This window comes from Setaria viridis, chromosome 6, assembly GCF_005286985.2.
Source record: "Setaria viridis chromosome 6, Setaria_viridis_v4.0, whole genome shotgun sequence".
NCBI lineage: Eukaryota > Viridiplantae > Streptophyta > Magnoliopsida > Poales > Poaceae > Setaria > Setaria viridis.
In genome coordinates, this window is record NC_048268.2 from 27,805,258 (window position 1) to 27,830,085 (window position 24,828).

General features: G+C 43.8%; 1 protein-coding gene across 1 annotated transcript; it reads right to left on the reverse strand.

Annotated features, from left to right (window-relative positions):
- Positions 1–7,877: 7,877 nt before the first annotated feature.
- LOC117860057 (type IV inositol polyphosphate 5-phosphatase 9) lies at positions 7,878–10,115 on the reverse strand. Its single transcript, XM_034743263.1, has 7 exons — positions 9,929–10,115; positions 9,738–9,850; positions 9,541–9,648; positions 9,149–9,440; positions 8,849–9,048; positions 8,486–8,752; positions 7,878–8,375 (listed from the first exon to the last, which is right to left on the reverse strand). The coding sequence occupies exons 1-7, from the start codon at positions 9,953–9,955 to the stop codon at positions 8,234–8,236; spliced, it is 1,149 nt and encodes a 382-aa protein (XP_034599154.1). The 5' UTR covers positions 9,956–10,115; the 3' UTR covers positions 7,878–8,233.
- Between the last annotated feature and the right edge of the window lie 14,713 nt (positions 10,116–24,828).

A 24,828-nucleotide genomic window follows, 5' to 3' on the forward strand; every position in this document is an offset into this window, starting at 1 on the left:
AAAGTTGATCTTTACTAACCACATGCTTTGATTCTTGAAAGAAAAAAATAGACAAAGCTCTAATGTATGCATGATTGAAAACAACCTATGCTTGTACAATCTAAGAGGGGAAGAGGGTGAATTAATTTAAACTTAAAACCTTAAACTATATCTTCTTCTATTTTGCTCAAATATAACCGAAATCATACTATTTAGATGTTCATCTAAAGTTGATCTAGTGTTGCAACCTAGAGCCAATCCTAACAAAGATTATTCTAAGAAAGTAAAGACACTCAATTGCAACTAAGAAGTGTGGAATGTAAAGGAATGGGTTAGAGAGGATCCAAACTCTGCAAATGATTCATGCCATAGTATTGGTAGGCAAATATCAACTATTGTTCATGTTGGAGCTCCACTAATGATATACTCCCAGTCACCAAGTCCCTCCTGATTGAGGTGGCTCACCACAAAGGTTCTCGCCAAGTCGGATGAGAAGCTTACCATAAGCATAAGGATCACCACCCCTTTCTTTCAGAATTTTTTTTTATGAAAGAAGGGGTCTCCTCATCCCCTATACATGGTCGTTGTCATCACCGTCCACACCAATTTGGAGGTCAGTGACTTGCCAACGAGCCACCACGGTCCCAAGGTGCTAGCGCACAAAGCTCAAATGGTGCTTCACTTCTTATATCAAGCACAATGTAGCAACACTATCTTTCCCATAGAATTTTACCTATGATTTGGTTGCCATTGGATAATTCCTAATCCTTCTTTTTACTACGACTTGGATGACTTGACCGGATTTTGCGATAATTTGGGATTTATCCTTGGGACCTAAAAGTCCTAAAATTATACCATTGACAAACATCTTCGTTCCAATCACTATATTGGCACTTGATCATAAAAATCACAATTCAATGGTCTAATGGAGCCACATTTCGTACAATGATGATATTTCTTAGATAGCTCCAGATAATTCTATGAATTTTCTATTGATCATATCGTCATGTGTTGTGTGTAGTTGCTAACTTGAATTTTGTTGAGTTGCAAGGAACATGGCCTCGTTAGACCATACTTTGTAATTTTGGTGATTGAGTGACAATATAGTAATTGGAACTAATGGCTTGTCTACCATGTACCTTGTAGGTTTTATAGGTCCCAATAATACAAACCAAACCATGGCAATGTCCAAATCATGGTATTCAAGTAATCCAAATCATAGTATTATTCAAGTAATTCAAATCATGGTATTCAAGTGTCTAAGTCATGGTACGTAAGATTATTCTATGGTATTCAGGTGTCCAAATGATAGAGAAAATCTGGAGATCCAAGTGAGGGTATTTTAGGTACTCAAATAGCAGTATTCAACTCAGAAAAATTAGTAGCACCGGATGATCCGATGGTCCATCGGAGCAACCATCGGAGCAAGCGTTGGAACAATCAGTACAACTGAAAAATCAACCTGAGTTGTAGCAAGCACCGGATGGCCTATTATTTACATGTGTCGGAGCAATGCACAGAGAAGACAAGAAAATCCTATAGCACCAGATGATCCGACGGCTAGAAGATGGAAGCATATTTACTTTGTGAAACTTCCAGAAGGTTTTGGACGAAAACCCTTCAGCACGGGATGTTCCGATGGTGCGTCGGATGAAGTGTCAGAATCATCAGAGTAATTTTGGTAGGGGGTCCAACAGCTACTTGCATCAGCAGAGGGCACTGGATGATCCGATACCTACCCAAAGTGACCATCAGATCATCCGATGCTCACTGTTTTTACTAGCCGTTAGAGAAACGGCTCTTTGAGGTCCATGGGCTATTTATATCCCCTCTACTCGCCCATTTGGAATGGCTGGAGTGTCCACACATCCATTGAAGATCAAGACTCATCAAGAACACATCCATGACACCAAAACTTTTAAAGTGATAATCCAAGGCTTAGCACGTGCTTAGACGGTGATTAGTGCTTGGATAGGTATAGAGAGAGTGAGTGCAAGGTGTTGCAACCTTGTGATTAGTTCAAGGAGTGAACCACCATTGTAAGTTTGGTGTGCCGACACCTTGGGGCCTTGGTGGCTCACTGGTAAGTCTTCGACCCTTCGGCTTGGCGTGGAGCGGTGACGATAACCGTGTGTGGGGGACGAGGAGATCCCTTCCTTCGCAGAGAAGCTCCGTAGTGGAGATGGCGTCAAGGTAACCGGAAGAGAGCGAGTGGTGAGCCTTGCCTTTGTGGCAAGCTTCTCATCCAGCTTGGCAAGAGCCTTTGTGATGAGTCAAGACCTTGATCGGGAGAGGCTGGGTGACCGGAGCATATCCTTGGTGGAGCTCCAATATGGACTAGGGGTGGTATTTGCCTACCGATACTACGAGATAAATCGTCGTGCCGAGTTTGCATCCTTCCTAACCCACTCCTTTATGTTTCCGCATTACTTTCTTGCAACTTGAGTGCCTTTATTTATTTACTAGAGTATTATCTTAATATGATTGGCTGTAGGTTGCAAAACTCTTCGTGGGTGGGAAGTTTCACTAGATGAACCATAGTTGCACGTCTAGATAGCATGATCTAGTTTATATTTTGATACAAGTAGTGGAAGTCATAGGCTAAGGATTTTAAGTTTATCTAATTCACCTCTCCCCTCTTAGGCTATCGAGCACTGATTCAAGGTCACCTCTGCTTATATATCGGCAAGAGAAAATTTTAAAATCTTAATAATTTCTTGTTGAGGACAAGGATGAATATTATCTTTCATTCCCATTACAAACAGATCAAGAACAAGCTGCGAGGAGAGCTACTAGGACCATGAATGTCGTTTTCTTGGAGGCCCACGAGGAGCAGTTCTGAAGATTAAGGATGGGCTGCTGGGAGGATTTTGTTCCTTCACCCATCGAGAAAAATTGGTGTACATCCCCCCCGGCCATTTGCGTAATGACTAGTTGGGTTAATTTAGCCACCGTGATCTCATGGGGCCTGGACGCTCCGGACCCGCCTGCTAATCTTCTTTGGTCCAGTGGTGATGACGATCGAGGGTGGGTTGATGGCTTCCACCCCAACCCGTGGCGGCATCATCTCCATCCAAACCAGAGTGTCACTCAGAGATCCATCAAGCACGCCATGCTCCTTCTCCCTCCCGCTCTGTAGCAATTAAAACCAAACGCACCAGCAGGTCGCCCAACATCCATCGGATGCGGAAGCCACCGCGATAGACGCTGGAGGGATCCACACGCACAAAATCAGCAACTGCTTGCAGGATGCGCTGGCATGGCTCGCCGTCGCATGCATCACACAAGAGGCTAGCTCGTGGCTCCACTCGGCGTCTCGGTCTCTTCTATGGTTTCAGTGATGAGCGGCGCTGGCGGAGCTTCGGCGGCGTTTCCGTGGGGGCTCCATGCTCGATTGCCTCGATCACTTCGGAGCTCATCATCACTTCGGTGCTCAGTGCAGCCGTGGCCACTACCACATGCTGGACGAGCATTGGCTTCTCCGATCGAGTTACCAACTTACCATGTTATTAGTCGCCATCTTGTCCCTACTATCAGCGACGATGGAATTCCCTTCTTACTACATGGAACAAAAAGGGATTGGGAAACGAGACCTTTATTTTGATGAGATCAGTTACAGTTCACTCACATAAGATCCTGCGTGGTACCAAAACACAATATAGGGACCTGGTTTCTTTTGCGAAGCTGCTCCTACATGGTGCATGGAAACGTCTAGCTCAGCCCTAGAACCAAATCCCAGCAGCGGGGTGGCCATTCAATTCGTCCCTAAGCTCCAAAGCGTTCGTCCTTCAAGCTTATAGGTATCAACAATGATGACCTAACATCAGTAGACCCGGCCCTGTGTCCTGCAGCAAACTGCACCGCAACTGCGTCTGCACGTCCACGAGACTAAAAAGGCAGCCCTACCGCGAGAGAAAAGACGCCCTAGTGCTTGGCGTGTAACCCTGCCATTCGACCGCCATCTACACGGCACGTGTGGCATCCGGTACGTGGAGTCCGGTAGGTGGTTAGTTGTCCCCTCCCGATCCCCCTCACCTCGATCTGGTCTGCTTGAGCAGCACTAGCAGCTTTGTTCGTGCATGACGGTTCCTGCACTAGCTCATCAGTCATCAGGCAGGGACGACTTGATCACACCACGTGTCACCTCTACACCGATCCTCACTGCCAAGTGTCAATTCATCTCCTTTTGAAATGCACAGCGGTCTTGAGGTTGAGCCCACGGTTGATTGAACGGTGACACTTACCTTACTGTGAAACTTTCAGTCATGAATATGCATGGAACGATCCACTATATGCAATAACAAGTCAGATGCGGACACAATGTCGGGCCATCAATATTATGCTAAGTATTGAGTAAAATAAATAACCATATATATTGCATACGTTATGACTTATGATCATTCCTGGTTCGAAAACATATATGGTTATTTATTTATTTTTTTGATTTATTGAATTTAATGTATATTTTAAATAATGAAATGCAAGCATTTCAGCCTATTTAACTCAACCATGTACATACTACATGCTTATCACACGGGGTAGCATTTGGTAGCCTTTCATCTCCATGACTAAACCCCGTTTGGAAGAGCTCCGGCTCCTCCCAAAACGACTTCGGCTCTAGCTTCTTTGGTGGAGTAGCTTTTCTAATTGAGTTGAAGCCGTTTTGCAAAACGTTTGGGAAAACGGATTCTCAATAGCAATATGGGTAATTTTATAATCACTTAATGCTTAGAGAGAAGCCGGTCAAGCCACCTTTTTTGGCTCCTCCTCTCTTGTGTAAGTCGTTTTGCGGCTTCTTCATGGTTTCGGTGGTGGAGCCGTTTTGTAAAGACGGTGGAGAATCACCTTGAGAAGCCCTACCAAAGGGAGCCTAGTTCTTACCAAGCAAAGAGTAGCTGCATGCCACTAATGATATATATATTTTTATTCTACCTATCCGTCTAAAATTCAAACAAATGGTGGCTTAATTTTTTACCTTCCGTACTGGAACTAGTTAAACCAGCACACTCCTAATTGTACATCGAGCAAAATCAAAGGATTTCGGAAAGTTTCAGAACTGGAATAGACGTAGCGGCCAACTCACCAAACTTGCGGTGTGCATGGTACCACACTGCCACCACTGTAGTTTGCTTCCAAGGCTTCTCGACCTGTCTGAACCGAAGCGTCTAGAACCGAACCCCACCCCACCATGGCGTGGCGATCGATCATGCCGGCGCCCCGGCCGGTCCCCAGAAAAAGCTCTGAACAACTGTTCCTCCTCGGACGGCACCGGTGACCTAATAAACCTCAGCTGCACTACTCGAAACCGTCGAGTGCACACTCATGAAACCCTAGAAAGCAAAGCCCGGCCGGCGAATCCGAAAGCTGCTTCAGATACATCGCAGCTAGCAGAATCCCTCGGCGCTTAGAGTGCGGATCGTGTAGCCCTGCGACTGGCTGCTGCGTCCACCAGCTGGGCTCCACGTCACGGGTCGCCTCCGATACGTGGTGTGGCGTCGACGTCGACGATGATTGTCTTGTCCCCTCCACTCCTAGGACCATGGGAGGAAGGCACGCCATGGATCTGGTTGATGAGCAGGTAGCTTTGTGGTGATGGCTACAGCACCCCAGCCGTGTCCGGGGCTCACACGTGTGCCCCCCTGCCTCTGCTTTCGTCGTACAGGAAATCATCATCTCACGGATGGACCAACCGCTACGCGATCCATTAGATATGCATGACGTGGCGCGGTCCATGTGGCGCGTACAACGACAACGTGCCCACGGCCACGACGAGATAATATTGATCTGGTGACGCCACGGTAGCATCATATCGGTGACCTCTATCTACCTTAGCTAGCTGCATGCACGTCGTCGTCAGTTGCATTTACTGATGACGTGTATGTTCAGTGCATGCGGTTTTATGCTACTAATAATGACATAACCGGGGGAGCACGGCTCTGAGTCCGGATGTGCTCGATCGAGTCCGACCGTCTCCGCAAGAGATGTGCTTCACACAAGATTCTCCGGCTGTTAAATTGTTTGATGGCGAAAGGTTAGGACTCGTAGACCACACGTACGGTTTCGATGATGACCGAGAGATACGTCGATTGTATATGCCTCCGTATTTGCCAATGTAGTTGTAGCAAAGCCTATTAGCTGCGAGTTTTTTAGCGCTCTTGCAGCATAAGAACACATGGGGGACAGTTGTGTGGCAAGTAGAGCATGTCATTGTTTTGGATATTTTCACCAAGGAGGATGGAGTATGTGCTCTTTTGCAAGATATTGGTGATCAATGTTTGTGCTAAAAATGTTGTAAAAATTTAGCTGTGTATGGTCACAGAGACCAGAGATAATTCCTTTTGAAAAAAAAAGTTGTAGCGAAGCCGACACTATTTGTTTATACAGCCCCGCCAATTCAGCGCTTCCTCGCTTTATCTGCATGTAAGGTGGACAACCCCGTACCATCTCACTACCAAACCAAAATCAAAGGACCGTCGTCTCACTATGTAGGTCCGCTGGCATGGACGCATACATGCTACTTATTAGTTCTATCCAAAATATAAGTTCTTATGTTTTTTTTATACAAGGCTCACCTCATTCCCATTCAAAGAACGAAAATTCCACAGGTCTATTACTATAAGTTCTTATGTAAGGTTGATAATGTTAAAGTCACCTTGAAAAACATTTTTTTAATGTTTAGTTTTTTATTTAAATATTGAGAAATTTTAGACTAATTTTGTAATTATTTTTCAAATCAGATGGTGGACCAAAATCACAGAAAAAAGTAGCAACAAGGGGTACTTTTAAACCGCTGTAAAAACGCTCTAAAATATTGTCTATCCACAGAAATTTCTACTTGATAAAGTATCAACTAGTATACCATGCCCATGTCATAAACGACCTATATTTTGTATACTCAACAATGTACCATATAAGTTGGGGTAGGGCCCATAAATAAAAAAAATGATCCAGCGAGCTTTGTAGGCTTACGCCCCTGAACATTACATTTACGCCGACCTGAACATTATATTAGAAGGATATAGGTTTCACATCCAAGATCTGTGAAATAAAAGGGGAAGAGAAAATAGAGAGAGACTCAATAGTGTATCGCACTGCATTGCAAATTCAACTTGCATGCACCAGGCGTGCCACCTTCTCGCTCCTTCGTACTTCGAAAATTTAGTTTTGGACCAAATGACGTACCACCACTGGCCACACTGCTGCCATTTTTCCAATTGGCATTCACTGAACAATGCACTGAACAAACTAATGCGTGGATCGTAACAGAAATAATACAAGTTAGTGCCATGTCAAAGCACGATTTGCAGGTCCTAAAATACATGAGGATCCCAAATAATGACGATGGAGATTAGTTAGGGCTGCCTGCTTTCCAAATGTGTCAGCAGCCAACATGTGAACGCATATATGTTGCTATTCAATCATGCCTACTTGCATGGCCATGGTCCCAGCATGCCGCAGAAACCTGAGGCCATGAATTGCTGCACCGGGAAATATCTCGCAGCTTGGTAACCACCAACAATTTGATATGTGGCTCATGTTTGTTGACATTGCTGATGCCGCAGGGCAGTTAATATTAAAGGCAGTTTTGTCTCTTATCTTCTTCTGATCGATCTGTCTGAACACCCAAGGTCAAGGCCAAGGCTAAGAAACGTCACTATTTCTTGATAAATTTTAGAATGCATTGCCTTACTCTTATGGGGGTTGACAAATACCTAACGCCAATTGGAGCATTTTAGAATCAGAGAAATTGTGGAAGTATGAGTGAATTTTGTCCATCTTTAGGTTCAACTGTTAGGTGCATGCAACTCAATAGAAACATCTAGTATTCACTTATGTTAAAAATCTGCACAATATTATCGTTGTATACCGTTTTTTAATTTGTAGACATGTCTGATAAATTTGAGCGGAGAAACATCTTCAAACCATTAATAAAACTGGCGTAAAGACAGGAAATATTCCTTGAAGTGGTCCATACAAAGCTGTATCCCGTTTGAAAGAGAATCAGTTGGGCAGTGATCCTAGCATTCCACTCGTTCAGCAGGAAAAGAACAGAAAATATACATGGATCTTTCCTACTTGCGTGACCTTTGTCCCAGGCTGAAGCCTCAGGAGTTTCTTCGATGGCCCAATTTTAAAGCTGGATGCAGGAATCCAGCTGTTTCAAGTGAAATTTCTGTGTTGTGAACACTGAACACTCTCTAACATTTACAGCTTCCTCGTTTGTTAATTGTTTCAGACCACAGAAGCCTGCAGCTCAACCATGCTTGCTTTCCACCACCTCGCACACGGCGTGGAACACTGCCCTCACCGGCCGATGATCGGAGAGGCGGTAACCGCCGCAACGCTCATACCGAATCTGCCTAATCCCCTTCCCGCGCCAAAGGATCCGATCGCACCTGCAAACAATTGGCAGCAGAAGCAACAGCGTCAGAGCAAAAACATCTCACTCTTGCAAGATTATTGATTCAGTCAGGATGGCACAAAGCACGTGACCGTCAGACCGTACCATGCCGGCGCGCGGTGCTGCCTCTGACGACGATGGCCGGTGTCGGCGCACCAGTACAACTTGTCGGAGTTGCGGTGGTACTTGTAGGTCGGGGCGAAGGTGACGACGCCCTCGCGCCAGCCGTAGAACTGCCGGCCTTCGGAGAGCTCGAGCAGCAGCTCGTCGTTCTCCTGCAGCATGCTCCACTTCCTGGCCCGCACCAGCTGCCGCGCCTCGCCGTCGTCCATGGCGATCCGGTAGTTGAGGTCGCCGAGCAACACCACGCGGCTGCCAGCACACAGGAGAGGATTATTCGATCAGCTAGCTGTTGTTGTCGATCGCCATTAGGAGCTTCAGTCGTCGTTCGGAACTCAGGCAACCTACTCATGGTCAAGAATCTTCTTGGGCAGGTCCACCGGCGCCGGCACGCCGCCGGAGCTGTTGAGGAAGCTCGTCCTCGATAGGATGTCCGCCGCGTCGGCGTTCCGGCGAAGCGCGTCGCCGACCTCGCCGCCGGAGGCCAGGTGGCAGCAGACGAAGCAGAAGCTCGTGTCGTGCAGCAAGAACCGGACAGACACCGCGCCCTGCATAGATAGCGTACGCACGCCGTCATGCGAGGGCCTTAGTGCTTCTCCTTCTTCTTCCTCCGGAGTAGACCGTGCGTGGGACTGAGCTGCCACTTACCTTGTTGCCGAGCCGGCCGAGGACGCCGGCGCCGACGGTGGAGGCGCTGGCGTGGCGGACGTGCCGGCGGAGGCCGCTCTTCGTCCAGACCGAGACGAAGATGCCGACCATCTGCTTGCTCATGACGCACCTGAACACGTCCCGTTCTTGATCCATTGCTTCTTCTCCTCCGTCTTGTGCGCTCCTCCTGTTGTTCAATGCGTCCTCGATGAGCAGCTGCCACTTCATGGCTGCCGATCTCTGTTTCGGCCCAAGCACGTTCCTCGCGTTCAGCTGCACGATCTCTTGGAACCTGCATCGTGCAGATTGACGTCACAAATCCTTACTACAGCAACTTGACGACAACACTGGTAAGAGATCATGGTAAGTCAGCAGGATCGATAGCAAACTACCCGAGGACATAGATGTCGTACGAGTCGGCCTTAGTGTCCAGCCAACCCTCCAGATCAAGATCATCCGGTGGCGCCTCGCCGCCGACGTTCCACGTACCAGCAAACACCCTGCATCAGGTCATGGAAACTCGTTTGCCGATTGCAATTGGATTGACAAGCTGAATTGATCAACGCAAGGTGCTGCAATGGGCGCTCACCTGTACTTGATGGTCTCTCCCTGCCCCTCTCGCATGATGCTCTTCTCCAAGCCTAGGAATTCGGAGACGAACCGATGAACCCTGCTCGCCGCTGCCGATCTTGGCCAGATCATCTGGAACAGAGGAACGACGATGAGTTCACGTCATTGAGACAAGCACAAACACAGGGATGGAAATGGAAGAGTGCTGACTTGTGCAAGGCTTGGGCTCTCTCCCATAATGCAGCACCTACAAGGAAGAGAGCAGCTATCGAATTGCAGATTGGTGCCTCTCTCTTTCAGTGGGGACTAGCAGGGAGCCTTGAAGAATTGATGGGAGGGCATGAGGTAGCAGAGAAGGTTCGGAGATGCAGAGAAGTCTTGCTTACAAGATATATAGGTGAGGCAAGAGTTGGAGCAGGGACGACTGGGAGAAATCTGGCACAATAACAATGGGCAGCGGGTCACTAGATATGATGGTGACAAGCAAATGAGGGACATGTCGTCGAGCATCCACGCATTTGGTCAGGACCTGTCAAAGTCTCCGTGCCAGCAGGTTAAGTTAAGATACCAAGACCTAACAAAATCTAAAGTTTTTCCCTTGCTCAACAAAAAAACATAACTCTTTATGACAGGGTGATAATCTCAAACGATGGAATGGTTGTCCAACTAGGTGTGCACACGGCGCAATATTAACCACAGTGTTTACAGATAATGATCCGTGCAAATAGCGTGGCCAGTCCCAATACAATAAGATTTCTGAATATTAAATGCTGAAGATGGTTTTCTGCTCAACCCACATCGTTGTCATCGTTGCTTCTTTGCTAATTCTATAAACTGCTATGTGGTTGCCCGAGCTAAGCACTGCAGGCTTGACCGCTTGACGCGTCTCCATGACACAAATTTTGCAACATAACTTGCTTGGTCTGTTAGTATGTGCCGATGTGCGCGTCCATGAGACCATGACGTTCAACATATTTTAGGAACATGTCCATTGAGATAGTCTGTTTGATGAATGATGTAGTTTTAATAAACTAGATAATATGGATATTATCTCCCTTTTTATTCCAACTGCTGTGATAAACACCGAGTCATTCAATCAATGTGATATACTTTTCGAACGCTCGTATTAGTGTGCACACTTACCCAGTTTTTCTACAACAAATAGCAAGCCCTTTTCAACATCAATGATAGATTTCCTATTGTACGAGAGCAAATTATCTTACTTCATGTTTTACAAACAATATAAAAAACCTAATATAGCTTTATATACATATATGAAACTTGATTTTACTCCATTACATATGCATGGGTTTAGTGTTTTCCTAAGCCATTGTTTCTTCCTCCTATATTCATTGAAGTTGGCATGATGCACGTGTGCTCCAAAATTGAACTTGAGTATGCACATTACAAAATCATGTGAAACATGCATGAAGCCTACGCAGTCAAAAAATACCTTTTACCTAATAATACCACCGCACTCTTTCGTCCTCTCCCTGTTGTTGCCTGTTATATATCTTCCACAAAATATGTACCTTTTAGTTTTCTACCTGGTAATTTCTAGAAGAGTAAATTGCACCCACCATACAATAACTTGTTAAGTGGGTGTGGATTGATCCAACAACTTGTAAAATACTCAATCTAGTACGACAACTTGTCAGGTAGGTGCATATTGGTCCAACAACTTGTAAAATATTCAATCTAGTACAATAACTTGATAGGTGGGTGAAAATTGATCAAAAACTTGTAAAATGCTCAATTTTGTGCAATAACTTGGCGAATTGGTGCATCCGCAGTTCAAATATTATAACAAACAACATATTTGTTAATACTGGACCAGAGTATATTCGCGTCGGAATAAGTTATTGAATTTGTTAATACTGGACCAGAGTATATTTGCGTCGAAATAAGTTATTGAGCATTATTTGATCATTGATATTCATGTTGCAATTACGGCCAGGACAAGAAAATTCCGTGTTTAGAAAATTAATGTGTTTAGAAAATTAATGTTATGCCTTCGTATTAGTTATTTTTTTATACAATGATTTAATTTTGATTAGGAATATTTAATTTGGTACTCGATATTAATAAGTTCACCCTCACTATTTTACATGTTTGATTATATGCATTTTGTTCGGAAAAAACCCAAATATGTTAATACATAATAGCAATATAAATATTTTTAAAGTCTCATGTACTTGTTTTAAAAGTAAAAATAAGCTAAAATAAAAGAAACATACATGCTTCTTTACGGTTGTTGAATACATTTACGGTTGTTGAATACATGAGCAGAAGCATTGAAGAAACTTAAAAACTTTTATTGGCAAAAGAAAAAGAATTTATTGATCGGAAGAAAATGCACATATCCATCTACTTTGCTTAATACGTTGTCATTGTAACATTTGGACTGTAAGTGTACCAATTTGCCAAGTTATTGAACTAAATTGAGCATGTTACAAGTTGTTGAACAATAATGCACCCACTTATCAAGTTATTATACTTATTTGACCATTTTACAAGTTGTTGGACAAATCTGCACCCATCTGACAAGTCATTGTGCTAGATTGAGTATTTTACAAGTTGTTGGATCAATCTGCACCCACCTAACAAGTTGTTGCATAGTGGGTGCAATTTACTATTTCTAAAACTTAAAATGAATGAGATGGCTTCCATTTTGACCTTGATTCAATTATTTCAATATTTTAATTTTGAGTCTTAGCAACCAGTTAACTGTATATTTTACATGGACTCTTATTTAAGAATTTATGTTCCCAACGCATATATGAGTCAAATTATTATCAATATGAAATCGTGCGATGGAAAGAAAGATAATACTAAGAGGTACCTAAAGAGAAGTTCGAAATTCTAAGAAGTACCAAATTGGTGGGGACCAAGTATAAAATATAGTCCTTAACTTTCACGACCATAGAAAAATTGTTAATATTCCTTTATTTTAAATGCAAATTTAGCTAATAAGATATGAGATGGCTTCTGTTAACCTTGAATTAATATTTTTTCATTAGCTTATTTTGAATTTTAGGCACTAATTAACAGAAATTTTGTATGAACTCTTTATTTAAGTATTTCTGTTTCCAATTCTTATGAGAATCAAATTAATATTTTTTATTATGTATTCCAATTGTAGTTTTTTATCAATTGTATTTAACATACACTCGTTATTTAGGTATTTTAGTTCTTAGTTCATTAGGAAATCAAATTGCCAATGTCCTTCTATTATAATTCCAAAATTTAGTTAATTGTTAATTATGTTCACATGTGCGGGTTCTGAAGTTGAGCGGGGGATGACAATGAGCAGCGAAGCTAACTTTACAATTGACCAGAGGTCCCGAAACTCCCGATCGATCCAACACACGCGTCCATGTACTCGACAACCTATCACCCACATGCCACCTTTCACATATTTCTCGACCTCTTGCTCAACCGGTCAACCCTTCCTTTCTCTGTTCTCTGTTCTCTTTCCTTCACCTCCCACCTCATCCCTTCCCTTTTCCCTAGATCTAGCAGAGGGGGCAGCGTCCCTGGCTCCGGTGATGGTGGGCTAGGGATGCGTTAGGGCTGCTCGGTGGTGAGCGGGGGTGCGACGGCGCCGGAGCAGCGGGGAGCTCCCCTGCTGTGAGTGGCAGCACGCGGTCTCGGGGGCGAGCTCTCCCGCTGGGGAGCGGCAGCGCTAGGGCGGGGTGCGCGGCGACACCAAGCAACGGGGAACCTCCCCCGCGGGAGCGCGGTCTCCAGTCGAGCTCTCCCACCGAGGACGGCGGCGCGCGGGCATCCACGACGAGGTCCCCCACCGGGAGTGCCGAGGCGAGCTTGCTTGCCGCCGCCTGCAGCGCTAGGCTATTTTTTTTTCTTTTTTTCAAATTTTTTTTGTCTAAATTTTTCTTCTATATATTTTTCTCGAATTTTTGCTCACAAATTTTTGTTTCTTTTTCCTTTTGTTTTCAGGAGATCTTTCCTAAAGTTTTCTAAATTCTTCTCAAAGTTTTTTTTCCCAAAAAATTGTTTTCCAAATATTTTCCCTCTATTTTTGTTTCACGAACAAACTTTTTTGCACGTGAATAATTTTATATGAATTTCTTGCCGAATAAATTTGTGTGTAAAATTTTTGCACATAATCTTTATCGCACATATTTTTTCTTGAAGTTTAAAAGAGAATGGGAAGGGGATGCATGTGGGATGAGACGGACCGACAGGGTATCAGAAATCGACCAGACGGACGCTTCCGTCGGGTCACCCGTAAATTAGATTGCTCTAATCAGATGCCAAAGGTACAGTTGAGCAACTAGGATATACAAAATGCACTAATTGTTATCTGTTTGGCATGCATGCTACCTAATGTTGTGCCAACGCAACCAACAAACGTGCAACTTGTATTCTTGAAATTTGCCAGAGTTTGGTTGACTCCTGTGCGCCCACAGACATCTGACGATTTACTCATCAATCGTGTCTTACTAGCGCTGACATTAATGACTACTACGAATATTCTTCCTTTGCATGTTCCGCTTCAGAAATTCTAATGCGCCGTCGCCGCGGCGGTGGGAGACGTCGGTTTTAATTTCTTGGCTGGGCCGCTGGGATCTCTTAAGTGGCACCGTCCCAAGATTCAGTGCATACCACGCGTCGGTGAGACGGGTTGGTGTTTCGGCGCGGGCGCGTGGCTGTGTCCTGTCATCCTGTGTTGGCGATTGTCACCAAGGCTTGATGATCATCTCGGCTCTCCTCTCGTCTTCCTCCGCCACGCACTTAGGTTCTGGAGCCCAGCGTGGGGTCTGTGGCTGGGTGGGGCGGTGGCGTCATCAGCAATAGACGACGGAGCTGACTGAGCCAGCACTCTCTCACTGCTCAACTCACCACATGGAACGAAAGGACCTAGCAGCTGGGCAGCTTTGCGAGTTGGAACAGGAGAATGGCCACGAGAGAGCTCGCTCACCTAAGACCCTGTCTCGTACGTCGTACCCAACTACACTGTTTCGTCCAAACTTAAAGTTTTACTTCCATCGGAATGGAAGCGTCTAGAACGGAATCCCGATCGACAGGGTGATCATGGCGGCGGCCCCAACCTCTCTGAACTGTTCCTTCAAGCCGCACCTAACGTAATAAGGAGACCCTTCAGCAGACCGGCCATGCGCCTGCACCGTGTGTTACCCTGCCATTGGCTGCGCCATTGTCGTCTCCTTCCCTAGGACCATGGGTTGATGGGCGTATATTGGGTAGGGTAGGGTACGCATTAGGCAGCTGGGGGCACTGACCGGGGGGGAATCACACGTGTCCTCCCGGCCGGGGTCGCTGCCGATTCAGCTCGAGCTGAAAGCTACCGGCCGGGCAACGATGGCACGGATCGCCGGAGGCCGGTCGCCGTCAGCGGCCGTACGAGGTGCCCACTCCGGTAGTGGGGGGCTGGGGGCTTGGAGTCGAGGCCAGCCATGATGTGTTTGTTGATGGGAACAATGACACGTGTAGCTAATTGCTTCGGCGGTTGCTCCCACTGCAAAGATGGCGTCGGTATCTGCGCAGACGCGTTCCGCTGTCCTGAAGATTAGTCATTCTGGCCGCTAAATTCTGATTGCGAACTTGGTCCAAATCCAGGTGCCAGGTAGGAATACCACGTTGACTACGCGTTATTGTATTAATGTATTTCTCAGTTCTGACGGCCGTGTGACGTACACTGGATATGCACTATTCCTCTGAACCATCTGTCCGGTTGTTGTTTTAGGTCAAACTTTTATGGAAAAAAATAAGAAGAAAGAAACAACCGTGCATTATTAGCATGTGTACTAGCTATCTTGTACTAAAAGTAATAACATGCATATTGCATTGCATTTTCACGAGAAAATTACATAGAACGGCATACGATCGAATAATTTGCAATTTTCAGTTGCTTCTCTTATTAAAAAATAATTTTATTATAACTGTTGACTGCTGTTAGCACGCTAATTTGTGAACCGCAAGCGTACGGATTAGTTGTAGCTCTTCCCTCAAAATATTCCCCTAAGATTTATCAATATGTGAAACTTATAGTACAAGATCTATTTCAACTATCATTGTTAGTATTAACTTGGTGTTTATGAGAGATTCAAATCCAATCTACTTAAACAGTTTAAGTACATACAGATAACAGATAGAGCAAAGGTAACCAATCTAAAGCAACCTAGACTATGCATACGTTGTAATTGTGAGCATGGATAGCAAAGCAATACATATATGATCTTAGTAAAAAGTATCTTTAAATCTATACCTTCGGTCTGGATCCCGAAATCCCGACCTTACACAAGAAAGATCCTATCACGACACCTCTATCAGCGCAAGCAGGTTAAGAGAATGATCATAAGAACATGACATATTCATCGGTAGATTAGGCATGCAAATCTAGTCATAACCACAAGAACACCCTAGCCAATCTATCATCGATTCATAAATTGAAAAGCAAGCAAACCCGATAAAGTATAAAACCATCAAACGAGATACTTAGATCGCTAAGAATATGAACACATCTATTACTTCACCATGAATGATTCTACATTACAAGATCACCACCGGGATGCTACCTTGATCATGATGACTTCTAGCTCCAGAACTCCAGCGTGATCTTCCTCGCAAGATGATCACGCCGGCAAAGGTTCGCCTATGGTAGCCTTCGACAACTGCATAGCCCTTGACTCTCCAGAGAGGTGTCCCTCAAGCTCCTTCTATTTCTCTGCTACTTCACATCAAGTACATCGTCTTGGATATGGAGATCGATGGATTTTTCGGGGTATTTATAGTTTAGAGAGTGCATGGAAAAAATTGGAAAGCGAGGGGGCGAAGGAAACCCTCAGGCTGATCAGCCTGGGAGGGTCTAGGCCAATCAGCCTGGGCCTTCCTTTTAGCCCCTCATGTCCTGCTTTGTCTCCAAGTCTCCCCTAGTGCTTTGAAGTCTTATTTTCACTTGCATGTGGCCCTAGCACATCGATTGCTTCAGGATGAGATTGATCTTCAATGACTTTCCAAATCTCCGATTGATCTTCTTTGATTCCTCTTTGATCCTGAAGTGATCCTTGCCATATCTTCACAAACTTAGACCTTAAGTCATCTCGGAGGATTGCTTGCCAAAGATGGATGTCGGAAGGCTCCAGAAGATCCTAGGCCGATTGGCCTGGGCTTCTCTAGGCTGATCAGCCTAGGCCCTTCCTGGGCCCGTTTGGACTCCGTCTTCGTTTGGTTCGATGCTCATTCATTGCTTTTATCCAAAAATATACTTTTAGGTCCAATTCCCTACAAAAACAGAACATCCTCCAAAATATATTGCATATGTGAAAATGACCGGTTTATTAGGTGTAATTAATAGTTTAGGTATTAAATTCATGTCACTATTAAAAATAAATAAGGGTAAAAGTGTGTCAATAGTGAGCATCAACAATCCCCCATGCTTAAACCTTGCTCGTCCTCGAGTAAGTCTTCAATAGAAATCAGCGTTGCCTTTCGGTGTTCAATCTTGCACTTGATCACACACAAGAAAACATAATGCTCACATAGATTTTTTGAATTAATATTCAAGTTGCAACAAGCCTTCTCTAATATGGAGGATATATATCATTTAAGCACATCCCATAATAAATTTATTCTTTTGCTCTCAATTTTAAACAAACCATAGAAGATTTTTAATAAAAACTTTTTCAAAAAGATACTGAACCGAGATCAACAATTTAAACTTCATTGCAATTGCTCTTGTTCTCTCAGCTCATGAAGTCTCTCAAACCTATGCTAGAACTTCTTCAACCTGTCATCACTCATAAAATATTTGTAAGGCTTTATCTGAATCTTTAGGAAGGTTAGTCCTAGCAAAAATATTATAATCAGGATATTATCAAAACAACAAAGACTTCTAATGGATCTTACCGAGACTTGTCAAAAAGGTCATGGAAATAACTATTTATGGAGAGGGAGAGAATGAACACATACATTTACATAGTGGACATGTGCAAGGGCAAAGAGTGATCGCGAGGCACAAATGAAGTCCTCGTAAACGGATTGCACATGGTTGGAATAACGAGTATGGAGTAATCCTTATTCTTGAAAGCACTTGGGATCTTTTTGAAACTCAAAGAACTAAGGAGTATTTTATTTCTTTTTCTCTTTTTCTTGTCATCATTTTTTTCTTTCTTTTCCTTTTCTTTCTTTCTTTGAGTAATCCTTAATCTTGAAAGCACTTGGGATCTTTATGAAACTCAAATAACTGAGTATTTTATTTCTTTTTCTCTTTTTCTCATCATTATTTTTTTCTTTCTTTTCCCTTTTTCTTTCTTTCTTTCTTTTTCCACAATGGCCGCACACGCCATGTCACCCGGTTGCCCACCCAAAAAACATCGTGAGGAGGGTTCAAACCCGGGTCTTAGGCTCCTGAACGCAAGCGTTACCGCTGCACTAAGCCTTCATTTGTGTCAAGTTATAGCATTTTAGTTTAAAATAATTCTTACGCTCCAGCCTATGTCCAGCTACCGGTAACAACATGATAGCTCGCCATTCTCTCAACAACGACACCACGGATCGCCCTCGTGCAATCCGAGTGTGGCCGTTTTTTCCAATCCCATTGCGCCACGTGGTTGGAGCTAAAATGCAAAAAAAAAAAAAGCACAAGTGCTCCATGCAGGATTCGAACCTAGCTCTCCAGTTGACCAAGGTTGACATGCACCACTGAGTTGTTGCCTCGTTTTGGTAATGTGGCAACGAGAAAACTTTTGTGTAGTTATATTTTGAGCAGCTATATTAGTTTACATTTCTCTTTTTAATCCCAAATTAAAATTTGTAAATGGTATTTCTCCCTCATAAGAACACCAAATGTGATGGTTCTTTTTTCTAAAGTTTTCTAAAATCAAGATATTTCATTTAATGGCATTTCTTTGTATTCACGTATATAAGATAATTATTTCACAAGTTACTTCACAATGATGTATTAATTAGTTATTTAAAAAATAGAAAAACAACTTTTTTCACAACAAGTAGCAATGTAAATCCAAAAATGTTAATATGAGGGTGAAGTTTAGGTTGTGTCCAAGTTTGAAGTGTGTATGAGCAATACAAGACTTGAGTTGTATGTCAAAGTTTGACTTAAGTTGTATGAAATAATGTGAGAGATCTATCCATTTTGTGAATAATGTATACTCCAATTTTTGTAAAATGTTATGAAACTTTTATATCAAGCTTGTACATCCATAAAATGATTCTATGCTAATTTACATAATGACATCCGTATGGCTTGTTTTCTTCCACCTAAATAGAGAATATAAAAAATGTGTTTTTGCATAGCCATTACTAATGTAACTTAATATTTTTTAATATTATGGCCAACATAAGGTTGTCCACATTTGAGGGTCATACGAGTTCAAAAATGTTATGAGGTATTCAAATCTCAAAGTTTGACTTGAGTTCTAAGAAACTATGTGAGAGATGTATCCTTTTGTGAACAATGTGTGATCCCACTTTATTAAAATCATTGAAGTTTTTTATGAAATATTCTCGACAAAAATATATGTCAATTTGTAGAATTTTCCGACCAAGTTTAGATATTATCGCAATTATTATGTGATAATTTGGAGATAGATGTTTGAATTGTCCCTAGAAGACAAATGAATTTTTCATCTATCTCCAAGACGTGGGCTAGAATGGAACATATGAGCCTAAATATAATTTTTTTGCAAGTTTTCAAAACTTATTGGTAGTACATATAGTTCAACTTGGAATTACTTTTGATAAACATGTAGAAAATCATTTAAATGATAGAAAATACCAAATGTGTGCAAAAATTCTTGAAACTCCTACACGGCAACTTATACATATTACACTAAATTTTAAAAATATATTAGGGTATATAAGATTTTTGTTTTCGCAAGTTGCTTCAAATGGTGCTTTGAAAAAGAAAAGGAAAAGGAAAAACATTAAACCATGAAGGGGTGAGACCTGGGGTAACTCAGCCTACCCAGGCCCAAATCGAATTGTATCATATCCTGCACCGTCGGATCAATTGAATGGCCAAGATCTAACTTTCGCGTCAATAAATATCTGAGTGGCAACCTTCTCCCTCTGAAGTCTCTTCCCCACTTAGATCCGCACGCCTTTCTTTCTCCCTCCAGTCTCCTCCCCACTCCTCATATCCGCGTCCCGGCAACCCTACATCCGGTGGCAGCCCTCGAGCTGCGCTCCCACCCCAGTCTCCTCTCTCTCTCCCTAACCTTCTCAACCTCGACGGCGGCGGAACCGCCGACCTCCTCAGTGGCCTCCCCGACACGCTCCTCCACGACATCACTGTCGCAGTCACGCCGCTGCCGCCACCACCCATGACTCCGCCTCGCCAGCCGCAGCCACGCCTCCACCACCACTCTCTCCACCAGATCCGGTGACGGCAGAGGCAGTGACGCTGGGGCGCACCCCAGCGTCGGCCCCTCAGCAACAGAGAGGCGAGCGCTCGTGGTGGCAGGAGGCAGTCCTCCGACCATGTGCGGCGATGGCATGGGTGCAGCAACCCTGTCTAAGCAAGGTAAATTAGCTATCTCACAGAAGCAAGTATTTTTCCTAGTTAGTCATGTACACCAGGAACCTAAAAAAATTATCTTGCATTTTTATCTATTTTTCACTATTTATTGTGCTAATAACAAGGTTAACTTAGCATTTAAGAATTTGAATATAAAACATCATGAACATCACTTAAACTAGTAGCACAAGTTGCAAAACTAGAACAAACATGCCAACAGTAAACTAACATAAGCGGTTTCATATTTTTCTCATTTTTCTAGGATTTATAAGGCATTTATTGGCTTGTACACAAAATAAATCCTATTGTGAAATACATAATAGTGACATGTCCAAGAATATTTTTCAGTGAAACTAGACAACATCTGGAGTCCAAAAAAATTGGTTTTACATTTTTAGCATTTTTCTACATTTTTCTACACATTTTCAAAATTTCAGCCATTTAATCCATTTTCAAACAAAAAGATCAAACTCGTTTTACAGAGGGGTCCTTCCAACTTTTAAACTTTCACAGAAAGGTCCTGGTATTTTATGACTTAGACCCAAGAAAGAATTGGGAGCTTGCAATGTGCCCCTCAGGCTTCACCGGTGGCTTGCCGGCACGATTCCGGCGAAGTCCGGCGGGGAGGGGGTGAAAGAAGGCCATGGGCATGGTTAGCAGCTCACCGGGAGTCGGTGCACTGTGGAGGTCGAGGGTGGAGGGTGGCCGGCGGCGGCTGTCCACGACGGAGCTTCGGGCGCGGCGGAATGGCTTCTGCTCCGGCGCCGGTGGTGTTAGAGATGGCCGGGAAGCTGCTCGGGGAGCTGCAGGGGTGCACGAGAGGGCAACTGGGAGGCTTAGGAGGCGGCGGGGATGCCTGGAGGGGAGGGCTCCATGGCAAGGCTCGGTAGCGGAGCTTCGGTTTGGAGGGCTATGGCGGGGTAGCACCGGTGAGGGGAAGGGAGTGCCTTTTATAGCGGCAGAGGGGTATGGGGCGGCTTAGCGAGTTCCGGTGGTAAGCTAGGGACCACCGGGGAGCACGAGGAGGCTGACGCCCGGCGGAGCAGACCGGGGCGCTCAGCGGTTGGCCGCGACGGCAAGGGGGCGTGGACACGGCTAGTGAGTGGTGGGGAGGGACGCACGTGTGCCGCCACGTTGCCGCCCACTGTTGGCCTTGTGGTTTAATGTACTTTTTATGTGGTAAATAGTTTTCTTACTCAATAAATTCTGGAAAGTTTACAGTAGCCTCTATTAGTGATGGTAATCCTTCTGTAAAATTTGTGGAGCCAAACTGATGATAAAACTCTAGTTAAAAATCATTCTTCATGTTCTGCAATTTAATATTGTTTGGTTTTTAGTAAATTTTGTAAAAGTGAAATGCATCTCAAATTTTTTTTATAGTAGATCACTTGCGTAATTATGAAGCTTCAGTAAAAATTTCAGATTCATATCTTATTAGATGCTTCCAAAAACATTTATTCAAGTTTAATAGCTAGTTAAATTAAAAATAACATTTGTGACTAGGAAAGGGTAAAATGGTAAATGCTAAGTTAAGTTGCTTAAAATTCAGAAATAGGATAACTTTCCAAATGAATGTTGAGCAACCCTGAAATGACCCCCCACCTTTCTTTTATGAAATCTAAGTTGTCAAAACCTTATATGTGTACACAATCACCATCAAATCAAGCCCAAGTTTTAAATTGCAACACACCTTACTTTACGAGAAATCAGAGTTTAGCTCTTGTCTAGGTAAATGTGGTCGTTATGCACTTTACACTTCTGCAATAATTCATGATATACATCTTGCATGTGAAAGTATGGGAACTTGAACTACTGCATATGCATCTCGTGTAGAAGCGAATCTCGCCGACGGAACCTACGAACTACTCCCAGCAGCTGAGGAGGAGCTGTCTGTGGAAGTGAGCTAGATTAAGGTTACGCAGGACCTCAGTCAAGCTTCAAACAACCCTCAGTCTAGGAGGAGCTGTCTGTGGAAGTGAGCTTGATTAAGGTTACGCAGGACCTCAGTCAAGCTTCAAACAACCCTCAGTATAACCTAGTACAGGAAGGCAAGCTCCGGATCATAATCTTGATTTCTAAAGCTTATGCAATACTTCTGTTACTTATGTTTGTGCATTAAGTTTATAGACATTGCTTGAAACCTTAGTTGCATGATTCTAAGTACCTATGTTCTGAATACTAGTATGTTAAGTTGAGTAGTTGTAATGCTAAATAGGGACACGGTAAAAGTCGAGTGATTTCCTGTCACTCGCGAGCTATAGGAGTTGCCTGTTTACTTATGCTGAAATCATAAGGTTGACGGGCAGGGCTGGACAATTGGTTCTGAATTGGTGGATTGCCCCGCCTGTATAGAAGATGAATGTGCTAAGGTCGAACCGTGTTGGTGATTGTGGTCAAGTGTTTGAAACTATTAAACTCATATCGAGTATGGGATCGGAAAGCCTAGTACCTGATTGAACCAGGGCGTGGACATACTCCCTACTCTCTCTGGAACTAGGTTCCCCTGATGCATCATGTGGGTACAAGTACAGTCACAGTAGGCGATGTTCTGGGACCGTGGGGCCTTGTATCCAAGGGAAGTGGACCCTGTCAACGTGCTTAGGGATTGATGGGGACGGCTGACATGTATGGACCCGGTGTGGTACGCATATGTCGTGGGTTTAGGTTCACCTTGCAAGGTTAAGAAATTCGATTCGAATCGTCTGTCTCTCACAGTTTGGGACTGCTTGATCACTATGCTGCACTGAGTAAGAAGTGGAATAAGGATGATGATAAATACTGATTCTTGAATTAAATTTCTTGTTCACCATGCTTGCTTAGAATAAGTTCTTACATGGATAATCAACTAAAATTTGATGCTAAAACTTGAAAGTAAGGATCTACCTTAGATGCTTTTGGCAAAACAAACCCCTCAGCTAAAAAGCGTTGCATGTCTAGAAGTCGGTGGAATAGCTACCACCTAATGGGTAAGCCTTGTTGAGTATTAGTATACTCAGCCTTACTTGTGGCTATTTTTTCAGGTAATGTGGATGTGAATGACTTGGCTGCTAGTCTGACTTGGCCGACCCAGCTCCCTCTAGGTTGGACGGTCGAGTGGGACCCGTCCTCGGTCGGCGAGAAACGTGGTGACTGATATCATGGCAGGCTTCACCATGGTATCTTGTATCGATGTTAAACTATCATTTTATTTCCGCTGCTTCGAACTCTGAAACTCTATTTTATGCATTTGAACTCGTGAGTTGTAATAACTTAATTTGGGACCTGTAATGAAATATCTAGATTGTTGTAATCTCTGGACTCGCCTTTGTGTGAGAATATTTTGTTTCGATCCGAGACAAGTGGTTTAATCGGGTGAAACCTGACAGACTACCATTTTAATTCGATTAAAGTGACCATTCGCATTTGAGGCGAGGTTGAGTACACTTTAGCTGGGTTAATCTGGGTGGTTCTGCCACACCCTGGCGGCCCCTAGCCCCTCAGCAACAGGGAGCACGGGGCGTGGCTGCCGGACTCCGGTTGCCAGCGGAAGTAGCTGCAGGGGTGAGGTCGCCAGTGCCCCGACCATCGTCCTCAGCAAGGGGCAACGGCACCTGAGGCCTGCTCTCCGGCCGTCTTCCCCGCAGCGAGGGGCGGCACGGAGCTGCAGCAGTAGAAAGGGCATGGACGCCCGGGCCCTGGCGTGGGCGTGGCTGCCGGGGTTCGGCCGCCAGCATAGGCAGCTGCGGCAGGGTTGAGGCCTCCTCATGGTTGTGGGGCAGGAAGAGGTATGTGCCCATGACGCTCCACTCTGTAATGCCCCCCTTGGTATATTCTCTTCTCAACACTAAATTTTCCTACAAATCCAACTTGATGATAACAATGCATGTACTGCTTAAGAGAACAAGTATATGTATGTCACTAAAAGTCTGAATCCTTTTAGGCCTTTCAAAGTCTGAATCCTCTTAGGCTTCCGACAGTCTGAAATTAACAATGCATCTGCTTTTGATGTTCTATTCATAGTTGTAATTACCTGTTATGCTTTAAGAACTCAAGTGAAAGGTTAACTTCAATCTTAGCTTCTAAATGCTCTATTCAGTTACCGAGAGTGACTTTCAGTGATCATGTCGCCTATTCAATTTGACTATTGTCTCATCTATTTTCCTTGCAAATTCTTAGCTCCGTTGAGTTCATATTTTATATACTTTGCTTCTATATTTGTTTGGTGTAGAGTCTCAAGACATGTGAAAAATAGGAGTATTTCTCTTTAATTCCCTTGCATGTTTGCTAACAGGTAACCACTGTGATGTTGCTCTGGAGTTTGTCATTCCAGTTTGCCTATTCAATTTGTTTGCTGCCTCATGTATTTTTCATGGGAACCCTTAGCTCTATTGGGTTTCAATGTTTATAAAGCAGGTTCTATTGTGATTATATTTCATATACTTATCTCTATTGCTAGGCTGATATGAAGGCCATCTAATATACATGACGGAAAAGGACATGTTGTTCACCGTTTTAACTTTCCAACTTAGGTTCTGTTAGAGCAGATGCTAGTTACATAAGTACTAGTTGCACAAGAGCAACATTGTTTCACTGAGCTACATAGAACTTTGTC

What these genes read in the sequence shown, in the direction of transcription:
- LOC117860057 (XM_034743263.1), bottom strand. Translation starts at nt 9,955, where the DNA reads ATGGGAGAGAGCCCAAGCCTTGCACAA. An exon ending in AGAGCCCAAGCCTTGCACAA is followed by an intron (nt 9,851 to 9,928) that starts GTCAGCACTCTT and finishes CCTCTGTTCCAG; the next exon opens with ATGATCTGGCCAAGATCGGC. An exon ending in CAGCACCGCGCGCCGGCATG is followed by an intron (nt 8,376 to 8,485) that starts GTACGGTCTGAC and finishes AATTGTTTGCAG; the next exon opens with GTGCGATCGGATCCTTTGGC.